At 46.8% G+C, this 14,053-nt stretch overlaps 1 protein-coding gene across 1 annotated transcript; it reads left to right on the forward strand.

Annotated features, from left to right (window-relative positions):
- The first annotated feature begins 5,575 nt into the window (after positions 1-5,575).
- Positions 5,576-9,683, forward strand: HRH3 (histamine receptor H3). Its single transcript, XM_036396044.2, has 3 exons — positions 5,576-5,792; positions 6,012-6,178; positions 7,029-9,683. Exons 1-3 carry the CDS (start codon positions 5,576-5,578, stop codon positions 7,905-7,907), a joined length of 1,263 nt encoding a protein of 420 aa, XP_036251937.1. The 3' UTR covers positions 7,908-9,683.
- Positions 9,684-14,053: the final 4,370 nt, after the last annotated feature.

The raw sequence follows: 14,053 nt of genomic DNA on the forward strand, positions 1-14,053 counted from the left end.
CTCTACCCTCCAGAGAAATGTGTTTTCTTCTATTCCATATTGCTCATACAACCACATATGCTTGGGGAAGTAGTCTCATACAGGAAAGACAAGCTTTTACTTAAATCCCTCAAATACTGTGCCTGAAGGACCTCCAGCTTGTAAGACACCTGATGGGAGACTCTGGGGACAGCTTCTGCTCTCAACTACCTTGGCATGACTCAGAAGAAACTCTTTGGACCAGTTAAGTTGGGCAGAGACAAGAACAAAGTTGTCCATGTTTCTCTGTGGAAGGGGTCTGGTGAACCCATGGCTCCATCATCCTCCCTGATCCACACAAAGAATTAATGGATTTGCATCTTTGTAAGAGGAAAGAGAACTGGGCCCACGTTGAGCAGCAATAATGAATTAAACTGAATTAAATTTTGATACATATTAGAGATATGTTAGTTACTATATAAAGTAATATACTTAATTAGCCCAGGAAGTCTGTTAAATATTACATGAGGTTACCAATGAGTTCCTGCAGGAAGCAAGCGAGCTGACATTTGTAGTTCTCCTCACATGAGAACCTGGTGGTAGCTCTAGAGATATCCATGGACTCCACAAATGGGCTTAAACCCTCCCCCTCTCGTTTCTTAGTGACCTGAAGTTTTATGAAGTCTGATGGAGTGCAAAGGAAACCACTGTGCCACAGCTTGCAGCACGGCCCAGAGAAACCCAGCTCATTTCTCTACAGCTGCTCTGTTTTCCATCTGCCTGGGAACAGAAGTGGCTTTGATTAGCAATGTTTTAGTCCTTCCCAAATCTCTTTTTCTCACTCCTAACCCACCCTGCTTGCTACCATTAAGAGAATTAGAAACAAAGGCCAGCCTTACCTCTTAAACCACTGCCTGATGGAGTACCAAATTTAATGGCTACCTTTTCAACAGAGCTTCAACATTCACTCCTCTATGTGGCAAAACGCTTCCAGCATGGTTGGTAGCAGCTGCACACGGATTTCACATCTTCATATTCAGACCCTGCTGTCTCTCTCTGCAAACATCTATCAGTCTGAACAGCAGCTGCCAACTCAGTCCAAGCTGACAGATGTAGGATGAGTTCTTGTTCCATTCCCCACTGTGCTCTGAAATTCTCGTTTTGAAATACAACACTGAATTGGCCTGGGCAAGAGTCAGGTGTTAACTCTGATCAGACAGTTACTTCATTACTAATGGCATTACTCATCCTGCTCTGCTTTGTTTTCCTCCCCCAAACTCAGCATTTCCCTGCTCACAAAAGTGCTGTTGGATTGAACAAGGATAGAAATGTGACTTTTTGTGGTGACAAGGAGATTTGTAATTTTAAGGAGCTCTTCCCAAGAAGCCAAAAGCACTCATGGCAGTTTGAGACAGGTCCAACTATGAAAAGTCTCCCTGTAGTAAAGGATGCATTTTTTAACACTTTGGGAGTTTGGATTTGCAGGTTGGTGCTGGGAATGGAGAGAAAGAACAAAGGAAGAAGAGGAAAGGAGGAAGGAAAAGAAAGAAGTGAAAAGGTACAGGACATGTTTTGAGCACAGGTGGACACACACTGTGCCCAGATGGGGACAATTCCCCTCCAGAATCTGTGCTCCTTCTCAGGGACATGGTGGCTTTGTGCCATTTAGAGCTCTCAGCAGGTGTTGCTTTGGGAGTGGAGATGTTGGTTTCTCTCACCTCTCTGAAAGCTGGCTCACAGGTTATTTCTTAGCATTTCCAAGGATTATTCTGGTCATCATTGTCTTTGTTTGACATCAAACTCACTCAATTTTGTCCCCTGCAGTATGGTAAGGAAGAGACCTCCTGCCAGCAGCAGAAGCTGTTTTGACACCTGGCTGAGCTGGATGAAGCACATCCAGTGACTGATTTCATCATGTCCCAGCCAGGTCTGGATTGCCATGCTGGTTTTCAGTCCTAATAGCTCCCCAAGCCTTGACAGACAAGTTGTTGTTTGGTTTGTTTTTAAGAGAAATATATATCAAAGAGTAGCATTTCACTGCAAAAGCATCTCCAGCATGAGAAATGCTCCCCTGGTGTTTTCTGTGTCCTACTCATTGGTGCTACGTGTGAAATATTTATACTGAGGGTTTGTGCTGCATCTTGGGGGTCTGGCAAAGCAGGGGCTGAAGGGCTCCTTGAAGATTTTGCCCTCAGCCAATTTGGAATTTCTTTTCTCTGCCACACTGCCCTTCTCTTCACCCAAGTGTGCTGGTAACTTGTGAGGGGATCTTTAAAAAGGGAATTTTCCAAACAGAATAAACATGTCCCGTGATGAAAGGCAGAAGAAAAGGAAATAAAACAAAGGTTTCATAGTCACAGATACTTGTGTGAATGCCAGAGGACTTTCAACCCTCATCAGTAAAGACAGGAACACAAAGAGATTTTTTAATAATCTCTTTCTTTAAAGTTTGTTTCAGAGACAAACTGGCTCCATGGGAGAAGAAACAATGGAAAAAGAAGTAAACAATGGAAAAACTATAACTTGTGCATATCCTCCTAGTCCTAGGTTTAGAGAGAGCTGTCTGTGGGCATGATGGTGCAGACAAGAGAAGACTTTTTGGCTGTGAGGGCAGTCTGGAGGGCAGCTGGAACAGCTGGAGGGGTTATGGAGTGTCCATTCCTGGAGACATTTAAATCCCAACCAGACAAAGCCCTGGGCAACCTGCTGTACCTAACCCTGCTTCAGCAGAGGAGTTGGCCTGGAAAATCTCAAGAGGTCCCTTCCAGCCTGAACCACCCTGTGATCTGCCACCCCCAGCTGCTGCTGCTCAGGCACAACCTCAGAACAAACAGAAATGAGGCTCAGGAGAGCTTGGGGCTGAGCTACAGCTCAGACCATCCAGAGAGGTTCCACTGTGCAGGTCACAGGGACTGAGCAGTGTCAGGAGCTCTCCCTGCCCATGGCCTGATGCAGGGTGGTCAGAACACCCAATGTCAAATTATATAAGCACTTATGAGCACATGGGGTACCTACCCATGGCATGTGTAGTGTGTGAGCCAGCTCCAAACGTGAGCTGTCAGACCATCTGCTTGCATGTCTGAGTGTGCTCTGCTTTAACTACAGTTGTGTGATTTCCTTTCCTGAAATGTATTAGAAATACACTTGTCCTGTCTGCTGAAGCAAGAGAGAAACATCAGGATCAGGAAACCTGTAATCTGAGCTCTATCACCTCTTACTCATCCAACAATCCTGGCAATTTAATCCGGATAAAAAATAACTGTGATTTGTCCATATTGTATTGTATCACTTTATAAATTATCTCAGGCACAAAGTAGGGGGTTTGCTTTCTATCGGGGTGGTGAAAATTCTGAATAATGGCTGACAGCTAACAAAGAGCAAACTGCTCCTGGGGATAGGAGCTGCACAGCACACACCCCATCGTCTGGAATTTGTAAACATTTCAATGAACACTAATGCTTGACTGAGTGGCTGGAGATTACACATAACACCAGATCACAAACAGCCTCATAGCAAAAGTGGTTCGTGGGTTCATTAAACATCACGGGCATCAAAAAATTAAAAAAAAAAAATTTCTCCATCACATCTGTGGTGATCGGCATAAAATTCATGTCCTGTCTGCTGGGCTGTGGTGCAATCCGGACCCGGGCAGGGTGGTTGGGTGGGTGGTTAGGTCTGACCCCACTCGGGCAGCACCAAGCGCCTCCAGGGTCAGGTCTGACCCCACTCAGGCAGCACCAAGCACCTCCAGGGTCAGGTCTGACCCCACTCGGGCAGTGCTGAAGCAGCACCAAGCACCTCCAGGGTTAGGTCTGACCCCACTCGGGCAGCACCAAGCACCTGCAGGGTCAGGTCTGACCCCACTCGGGCAGCACCAAGCACCTGCAGGGTCAGGTCTGACCCCACTCGGGCAGTGCTGAAGCCGCACCAAGCACCTGCAGCCGGGAGCTCGGGCACGCCGCATCCTCAGCGCTGCCACCCGCGGCTCCACGAGCGCACAGTGACATCCTCTGTCGGGATGCGGCAGCAGCCGAGCCCCGGCCACCCATAGAACACCGGCCTGGGGACGCTTGTGTCCCCGAGGAGGGAGGGGGACACACGTGCGGGCAGCTGCCGGCTCGCTGCGCGCACAGCTGGGAAAGGCGAGCCCGGCTCTGGGCGCGGAGCCAGCGCGCTGTGCCAGGGCCGGGTCAGGACAGGATCAGGCTGGCTCTTGCTGAGGCCACCCTTCGGTGGGTGCCACAAGGGCAGCACGCTGCGGGAGTGCTGAGAAGCGCTCGGCTCTGCCGGCAGCAAACGATTCCCAGCGATCGCAGAGCTCTCCCAGCAGGATCCGCCGCCGCCGGCAGGGCAGAGGCTGTGGCTGCGTGTTTCAAGAGGAATTCGGTGAGGCTGTAGTAGTTCCTGAGGTGAAAATAGCTTCTGGAGCAATCAGAAGGTGGCAGACCCCCTGGGCCTTAACTACAGGCTTGTTTCTGGGTTTGCACAGTTTTCTAGCTTAGCTGATGTTCTCTCTGTTTCTCGCATTCCCCAGACAGAAGGGTGCCTGCTCAGGGTCTCCAGCCTGGACCCTTCTCCGTGTTTGCAGCTGCTGCTCTGCACATCCCTGTGCTGTTCTCCAGAGGTTGTGATAGCAGAACTGATCCTGCCCCTGTGGCAATACCTGTGGGGATGTTTTCTGTCCTGACACCTGGAGCAGGCACCGTGCACAGGGGTTGTGCAGTGGGAGGTGACTTCATCCTGCAGAATCACCAGCTGAAACAAGTCCTCAGACAGAAGTTATGCTCTTTAGCTGTGAAAGGTGAACAAGTGGTGGAAGAAGGAAGAGTTAATCACCTTCCTGGAGCTGGGACTGGGAGCCACAAGGACTCCTTGGTTTGCAGACCAAGAATTACCTGCACTTGGCAGTTTTACCTCTTCCTCCTGCTGCCCATGAGGAGCAGAGGCAAGATCATCACCCTCTGTGTTCCACCTGCCCAGGGAGCCCTCCTGGCTGATTAAAAGGCAAATGAAGTTCTGACCTCACTTCTGTTCATTAAGGCACAAACCCCACGGCAGGAGCAATAAACTCGCGGTGGATGCTTTGGAGAGATGCAGGAATGTTCCTGTACAGCATTCAAAGATGCTCTGGGAGAACACGGGAATGCTTCTGACTTGAGAGGGGAAAGAGGAATGTAGAGATGTTCTAGGGGGTGGCAAGGATTTTTTGAGATAATGCAGTGATGCTCCAGCGTTGAGAAGGGAAGGGAAATGGGAGAAGATGCTCCGGGGGGGGGGGGGGGGGATCAGGGATGCTCCGGGGTAATGCAAGGATGTTACAAGGTTGAGAGGGGAATGTGTGGATTCTCAGGGGTGCCCTGGAAGAATGAAGGGATGCTCTGGGTAGCACAAAGATGCTCCCGGGGCTGAGAAGCTACGTGGGATTGTGCAGATGCTCAGGGCTGCTCTCGTGGCACGCAGAGACGCTTGGGCGGATTTAGGCATGCTCTGGGGGTTTCGGGGCTGCTCGGGGGGTACCGAGGGTGCCGGGGGCCGGAGCGGGAGGCGGGAGCGGGCGGGGCGGGGAGGGGCAGCAGCCCCGCGGCGGCGGCGGCGGCGCGGCGGGAGCGGTGCGGGCATGGAGAGCGGCGCGGCGCTGAACGGCTCCGCCGCCGCCGCCGCCGGGCGCTTCGCGGCCGCGGGCACGGCAGCGCTGGGCGCGCTCATGGCCCTGCTCATCGCCGTCACCGTGGCGGGCAACGCGCTGGTCATGCTGGCCTTCGTGGCGGACTCCAGCCTGCGCACCCAGAGCAACTTCTTCCTCCTCAACCTGGCCGTCTCGGATTTCCTCGTAGGTAAAGTGCCGCCCGCGGGGCGCCCGCCGCCACCGGCACCGGCAGCAGCTCGGGCTGCCCGGCTGCTCCCCCGGGCTCCGCTCCTGCCCCCGGTCCCCTCCCGCTGTCCTGGTCCCCTCCCGCTGTCCCGGGCGCACAGAGGGAAGGAGCCCCCGGCAGCCGCGGGTCCCCCCCGCGGCAGAGCCCGGCTCTCACCGGGACCGACCCCTCCGCTTGCAGGTGCCTTCTGCATCCCCCTCTACGTGCCCTATGTGCTGACGGGGAGATGGATCTTCGGGAGAAGCCTCTGCAAACTCTGGCTGGTGGTTGATTACTTGCTGTGCACCTCTTCGGTCTTCAACATCGTACTAATTAGCTACGACAGATTCCTGTCGGTGACAAGAGCGGTGAGTCCTGTCATGGCAGCTGAGAGGGACATAACTCTCCTGCTTTATTCTCCAGATTGTCTGCAATACTTAAAAGTTCTTTGAATCCTCCAGAAATTATGACTCTTTCAGCCTGGGAGGCAATAATCATCCACAAATGCATAATTCAGCTGTGGTTTCAGATTAGCATTCCTGGCATAATTAAATCATTTAAGGCTCAGTCCCCGTTGTGCAGGTGTTCCCTTCCCAGGTGACAGGGTAGTAGTGTACAAGCAAGCGAGCCAGGTAAGCAGACTCTAAACTAACTTGCAAGAGCTTATTATCCCCAGGACAAACAAGTGGATTACAGTCAGACTCACAGCTTCACAGCAGTAAATAGCACTGCCAGCTTTGGCAGGGAATGTGGAGAGGTCCCTGAGAGTGTGGGAGATCAAAATGCTCGGCCTTTTGCAGGAGGTAATGAGCAGTTCACAGGCAGATCTGACCCACTGCTGTTTGCTTGTTCCCTGATTACAAATACAGCACAGATTTAGCCCAGGAGTTGGTCAAGTCCCTCTCCTTGGGACTTACAGGGAGTAGCTGGGACAGCTCAGGTAAGTGGTGGGTGCAGACAGCTGCCAGCTCCAACCAAATCAGTACATTTCCACTTAGCAGACACCATATTTTGGAGCTGTAAAATGGGTGTTCTAAATCTTCCCTGTAAGAGTGTGATTTATCTAGCAATTGCTCCTGTTGCCTATGGCATATCAATTTGTTGGACTGCTGGGGGATTGCCTAGCAACTTTACCAGGAATGCTAATAGTCCATTTGTGAGGAGCCTCAGCCAGCTGGGGTGTGGGACTGTGTGTAAGACAAGGCTTTCTTCTTGCAGGTCGCCTACAGAGCCCAGCAAGGCAACACCAGGCAAGCAGTGCTGAAGATGGTGATGGTGTGGGTGTTGGCATTCCTGCTGTACGGACCTGCCATTATCAGCTGGGAGTACATATCAGGCCAGAGCATCATCCCCAGTGGGGAATGCTATGCTGAGTTCTTCTACAACTGGTATTTCCTCATGACAGCCTCCACGCTGGAGTTTTTCACCCCTTTCATCAGCGTGATGTTTTTCAACCTGAGCATTTACCTGAACATCCAGAAGCGCACCAAAATGCGCCTGGATGTTCTCCACGAGGTGCACAGCCAGTCCTTCACCGAAGAGATGGAAAGGAGCCCAGAGGCAAAGCTTTCTTTGAAATGCTGTAAGTGGGAGCAGAAGGAGTCAGCTGAAACCCTCGACCTCTCTAAGAGCAGAGCTCAAGCAGCAGCCTCCACTTCCAGCCTGGATGCCAAAGACCTGCTGGAAACGAGCTCGGAGAGCTCCAGGAAACCCAAGTGTTGCAACAAAAAGAGCTGCAAAGCTTCAGCCTCCACTCTGTCCTCAGAGAAACGGGTGAAGATTGTGTCCCAGAGCACAACTCAACACTTCAGGCTCTCCAGAGACAAGAAAGTGGCCAAATCCCTGGCAATCATTGTGGGCATTTTTGGGATTTGCTGGGCACCGTACACTCTCCTGATGATCATCCGTGCTGGCTGCCATGGCCAGTGCATCTCTGAGTTCTGGTATGAGACTTCTTTTTGGCTGCTGTGGATCAACTCAGCTGTCAACCCTGTCCTGTACCCTCTCTGCCACTCCAGCTTCAGAAGGGCTTTTATTAAACTCCTTTGTCCCAAGAAGCTGAAGATTCAGCCTCACTATGCCCTTCAGAACTACTGAGGGTGAAGTCAGCCCAGTGTGAGGATGAGAAAAGCCTTGGTTTACTTCTGCTGTACTGGTGTGGGACTGGAGCTTATTTCCATGGAAGAGCCCAGGAGCAGTGGTGTGGGGCAGGTGAGGAAGGCAGAAGAGAGCCCACTATTAACTTATTTTAGTTCATCAACAAACAAGCCCACCGCAGAGCAAGATAAAGGGGTTTATTGACATTAACCACGGGTGGTGAAATCTGTGTCCGCCACTTGCAGGTGCCACAAAAGAGCTCTGCTGCCACCTAGACAGCCTGAGCAGCACCAGCATTTTGCTCCAATAAACTGAAAACTGAAAAGAAAAACCTAATAAAAATAAATATCTGGATTAAAGTACTGTGCTAAACGACAGCTTAGCTGTTGGCAGACCTGATCTTCCTCATAAATGGGAGAGATTTTTCCTCACACCTACTCTACATAGATGATGATGATACAGAAAGAAAAGAACAAACCTCAGAAGGAAAACATCTCATTTACCATTTTTGTTACAGCAAGTGCAGCCATAATCTGGATCCCTGTTTCATGGGGTGCAATAGATGTCCCTTCCACACCCCAAGAAGGGGCAAATCTCTGCCCTGAGGAGTTTACAGCCAGGCTCTGAGGCATTGAGCATCGTTCTGTTGGCATTGCTTGATCCCTGCCTGCTTCAGAACTGCCCAGGGCTCCTGTGGGAGTGCTTCCCTGCTGGCCAGAGCCATGCAGCAGGAACCAGCCCTGGAAGGGCCCTAGGAAAGGGTTCTGTGCCCATGGGAAAGGAAAGGTGCCAGCACAGCGCCAGCTTCTCCACAGACTCCATCCTGACAACCCAAAGACATCTTCAAATCTCTCCTGCAGGATCTTAAAGATACTCTTCTGGCACTGCATTAGGGAATGACAAGCTCAGATAGAAGCAAATCTTGTGTTGTTTTTGTTATGTTCCTTTTTAAAATGTTCCTTTCAGACCTCTTAAATTTTTCAAGTTTCAGAACTCTTGCATTCTTTCTTTTAAAATACCTCACATCATTGGAGACCTAGCTTGAGCTGATTCAGTCAACACAAGCATCAATTCTTTTACTGTTTAATTTGAAATTTTTTTTAGAGCTGTCAACTAATTAGAGCACCAGATTCAAGAGACCAGGGCTCTAACCTTGGTCCTACCAAAAAATCCTGGTCGTTTTAGTCTGCTTCTCATCTCATGCTCCATCACAGTTGCCCATTTGTTCTGCAGCCTCTTTGGGCACAGAGGCAGTATGACCAAAAAGTAGATTAATTCCACTGCTGGCACTGCTCAGAGATGTAGTAACACAAATAAGTAATTAGTTGCCATGGCAAATGCTTGCATTTAGCAGTATTGCACAGGGGAGCTCAAGATCCTAAGTCTGAAAACTCCATTTACAAATAGAAACCCAAATATTGTAAAGCAGTACCCAAAAGCTTACGATGTCGTGATCGCCAATTACATTTTGCTGCTGCAAGCAAACTGCTCTTGGCTGCTGCTAAAAGTAAAAAGAAAATGCCATCAGACTGTATCTCAGTGATATTTGTCAAGTAGATGAGTATTGTCACTGAAGTCAGGTTTTAAATGATGTCTTGTCCTGTGTATGTGATATTTCAGACTTGTGACATGTTCTGTCAGGCTGTTATATATGGGTTAAAATTCACCCCTCAAAGTATGTGTGCTGTGAATTGACAGGATAAATGTTGAGCCTGCTCGTACCTTTCCCTGTGTCTGCTCCCTTCTGAAAACTTCAATAAAGTATTTTTATAAGAAGCTTGCTGCATATTTTATGGTGAAAAAGGTGTTGTCAGAAATGATAAAATCCAACTGGAAGCAAAACATCCATGGGTTTACCTGAGGAGGCAGATATTCATGTCACAGTAAAACCAGCTCCTGAAACAGCTGAGTGTCCCTTACCTCTGGTGAGCAGGTTCCTGACAGCCCCCTGAGGATGTGGTGAGTGCACATCACTCAATTCTCTCCAGCTTCTGGTCTTTTCCAGAGCATGTTACGTGCAACTGGGATCTGGAGAGGTTCCATCAGAATTAACTCTTCCTATAACTCACAAACCTCACTGGTTTACTTAAAAATGACAAAGCCATAACATGCCCAAGGCACCAGTTTCCAGCTGTAGTTCTCTTCAGTTCAGCAGGAGAGGTGAAACTACTGGATCATCCATTCTGATTAAAAAAGGTGCCTGGTGTGACACCTTCGTTTCCCAGAGGGAAGAAAAGAATATATTTCCTTGTGAGCTTTTTGCACAGTATTTTCATGGTCTCTGACCTCCATGTGGGCAGAATTATCTATACTTGGCTGAAAGTAATTTTATTCATTGTTGGATTTTGCAGGGAAGATACTTATATTCCTTCCTGAAATAAGAGCTCTTGCTTTGTCAGATAAAAGGAAAAATAACTATTTATGCTTGGACATAAGGTCACACCTAAGCCTGGTTTTCATACTGAAAATGTTGGGAACTGCTCTGAAGTTTCAGAGTAGCTGATGACTAATTCAAATATGCTTAAAAGAGTATTTGGATTCTGCTGATTGTCAGTGTTCAGAATATAAATGTCTATATACATTTGGAAGAGGCAGCGGCTGGGGAGCTTCTAGGCATAATCCAGTATGAATTATGAAAATGCAGAACCACTGGATGAGGCAGGGGTGCTTGTCATCCAGCCCAGCAAAACACCTGTGTATCATTTATTTTTACAGGCTAAAAAATTGCCTCTTTCCTATTGTCTTGGCAAAAGCTAAGCAGCAGGACTTGTTTACAACAGCCATGAAGGAGGACTTGCTGTAATAATTAATATGATTCAAATATTTGGGGAACCACATAGGCTTCATTTCCACAGCACATCTCCACAGAGAAAAGAAACCTGGCTAATTCCAGAGAGAAGCATCCAATTTATGCAGGGAGTGTTGGTAAACAGCATTCAGGCAGCTGCAAGTCATGCCAGGGAGCTTTTTGGATAAGAGACTTCCCACAGGAGCAGAGTGGAGGTGATGCCAGTTCCCCTCTCCTGATACAAATCTCCACTCCATTAACTCAAGGACATAAAGGCTGCCCTAAAGAGGTCTGTGGTCTTTTCCTACAGCAGCATCTGTATATCAATAAACTATCAAAAAACCATTTTTTATTTTAGCACAGCTACTTTCTTTGTGTCTCTCTAAATGCTTCCTCCCTAATCACCAGTAATGAGAGATCTCTTTGCACAGGCAGAGGAACTCTGCTCCACAGCCTCTCCTCCAGCCCCTCCTCAATTACCATCCCTTATTTTTTCTCTCTAACCTGCAGTTATAGAAATTGCTCCATTGTTCTACAGACATCACTGAAGCTTCATTAGCTCAAGTAGGAGGCTGGAGAAGAAGAGAGAATGCAAGGATCTTTTGTTGAAAAACACCTGTCTGTGATAATTAATGAGATTTGCTGAGAGAGAGAGGCTTTGAAAGTAGCAAGATGTGATTATATTTTGATTTGAAAGAATGCTAATGGTTTGTAAATGACCATTCATTTTCACAGCAGAACTAGGATGGAAAGATCAGGGGTTAATATCCTTGCCAGAAAGAATTTTAACAATGTGATTTCTGTGAGAGGGGATTGATTTTTCCCAACCCCATCTGCGGAGCAGTGACACCAGCACAACTTTGCAGTACAGATCTGGTCCTAAAAGAGACCTCCTGCACTCTACAGAGCTTGTTCTGCAAATAGACGAGGCACAGTAAGGAGTGTTATCTTTCCTTCTGAAGTGAGAATTGCAGACAAGAATAAAAACTCTGAGAGCTGCCCTGGATGAGTGCCACAAAAGAGAAAAGCTCTCAATTTCTGACACCACAAAGCCAGCCTTTCATGCAAGATTGCACAGATGTTCCTGTGGACAGTAGGGAACTCACAGCACTTTTCTATTCCCTTAATCTTTAAGTCTCCTCCTTTCCTCCTTAAAACAAGTTTCTGTCAATATAGTTGCATTTGCAGGATTAAGGAATTATGGGGGTTTAGAACAGAAATTAGGAATTCTGCAGGGTGAAAGGTCTTAACCTATAATCCAGCACCACCATTTACTGAGATTTAAAACTATCGTTGGTATTTACTTCAACAAACCCACCCCTACCTGAGGGAGGAACACTTGTGAGCACCTCAAAGGCAAAAAAACCCAGCTCTGTCCCTGCACCTCCTGTTGCAAGCTCAGGAATGTCAATGACTCCTTCAACCAGCACCATTTTTATTGCTAAGGATGCACGAGCATTACTTATTTACAAGCCCCACACTTTTACTCCATTATTTGCAATGTGCTCGCACAGTCTGGATGCAAAAGGGAGTTAATACTTTATCCAAGTACCAAACATCATAGGTAGAGCTATGTGTGCACTTCTGTGGAGAAAGAAAAAGACTATTTTTCAATTTTTAAAATGCTATTACCTGATTTTTTTTTTTTTTTTTTTTTTTTTTTATGATTTAGAGGCACTAAGCAAGACCTTTGGTTGGGTTGTAAAGGCTTCATGGCAAAACTGGAGTTTTCTCTATGCAGACTGGACCCACAGCTTAAACATCTGTTCTTTTAAACACAAAAATGTGTCCATGGTGTGACACTGACTTTGGAATTATTTTTAACACAATATCCTAGGATTTAGCAGCACAATTAACACTGAAGGAAAACTGATTGCAAAGTAGTTAATAATCTCATTCAAGATCTCTCTGAGCATTCACAAACAACAACCTCTCTACCAGGAGGGCAACAACAGTTCTGGCAAATATTTTAGCTGTTAACTCTCAGTTCACACACGATTTTAGCCTTTAGAAGCTGTTTATTGAAGAACAATAATGGGGGTTGCATATAAACCCTTGAACACAAGGCTGCAAGTACACCCTGCAGTGTCCATGAATTGAAAACATGTTTGACAAAACAGAGCAATCACCCTCCATTATGAAAATAATTTATACTTTATATTCTAAGAAGCACAAATTTAATAGACCACTATGGTTAAAACACCATTTAAGATCTCTGTTACAGTTTGTATTCAAAACATATAGGGATAAAATAATATGTGTAATACTTTTATGAAGCCTGTGGTCAGTGCTCTGGGAATTAAGCTGTTATCCAAGAGCTTTCATGAAAGGAACAAGGTCTTTTGTTGCTGTCATTAAATTCTTTAACCAAAATGAAGGTTGCAAAAACTTTATGGAACTGTATAGGCAGAGGAATGGTGACACACAGCTAATTCAAGAGTAAGGAAAATACTGAAGTCAAATATGACTGTCATTGGAAGAATACAGCACCAGGGCAATATAAAACCTCAGCAGAGGACCAAAATGCCCAACACATCCTTCCTGAAGCTCTCACTGGGAAGAGCTTGTGCAGACAGAAACCTGCAGAACAGTTCATCTTTATTTAAGAGAGATAAGAGCTGAAACACCTTAGAAATTCCCCCTCACAAGTCCCACATGTTCCTGTCCTCTACTACGAAGTGACAATCTCAAAAATTAGATAATCCCTGAGAACACAGGGATTATACTGATTTCCTTTGAAAAAACACAGAAATTCAACTTTCCTTCACTCATCTCTTGAGAGATGCTCCAGCAGTACTGAAGAAATGACTAAAAGCTGGGAAAATCGGGAATTTAAGGTCATTACCATTGACTCATGTTAATAACCATGCTTTCACCTCAACAATTACTACACTGAGAACCAGCACTATGCACCACTTAAGAAAAGTGCCTTCCAGTCGCCATTTGTAAAAAGGAAATATTTGTAATCAATATTAATCACTCCCAACTCTGGCATAACAAGCTATCAAATCAGAATTGCCTCCTTCACAACAAAAGAACACAGAACATACATTTTAGTCAGCCTAGATGACACTTTTACAACAGACTCTGAAGAGGTATCTGTGTGCTGACAGAATCTACCAAATTCCCTTTGAAAAAGCAGGTCTATTAACTGAAAGACCAGAATAGGCATAGCATTTTCTGAGAAAATCTGAACAAGTTCTTTCTTTATTCAAGCACATTTGTGGCCCTCTGCAATTATTTTCTTGATTAATGTATGAGCACTTAGGCTTTCCTGGCATGAAAGAGGGAAATATAGCTATTTTTCAGCTTGAGTATTAACTAAAAGCAAATCTTCTACTGTGCACCCATTTATCAA

The sequence above is a fragment of the Molothrus ater genome, chromosome 17 (assembly GCF_012460135.2).
Source record: "Molothrus ater isolate BHLD 08-10-18 breed brown headed cowbird chromosome 17, BPBGC_Mater_1.1, whole genome shotgun sequence".
In the NCBI taxonomy this organism is placed as follows: domain Eukaryota; kingdom Metazoa; phylum Chordata; class Aves; order Passeriformes; family Icteridae; genus Molothrus; species Molothrus ater.

Bases quoted from the DNA above. Each gene is read 5' to 3' on its own strand.
- HRH3 (XM_036396044.2), top strand. From the start codon at position 5,576: ATGGAGAGCGGCGCGGCGCTGAACGGCTCCGCCGCCGCCGCCGCCGGG. The intron at 5,793-6,011 runs GTAAAGTGCCGC...CTCCGCTTGCAG, and splicing joins CGTCTCGGATTTCCTCGTAG to GTGCCTTCTGCATCCCCCTC. The intron at 6,179-7,028 runs GTGAGTCCTGTC...TTCTTCTTGCAG, and splicing joins TCCTGTCGGTGACAAGAGCG to GTCGCCTACAGAGCCCAGCA.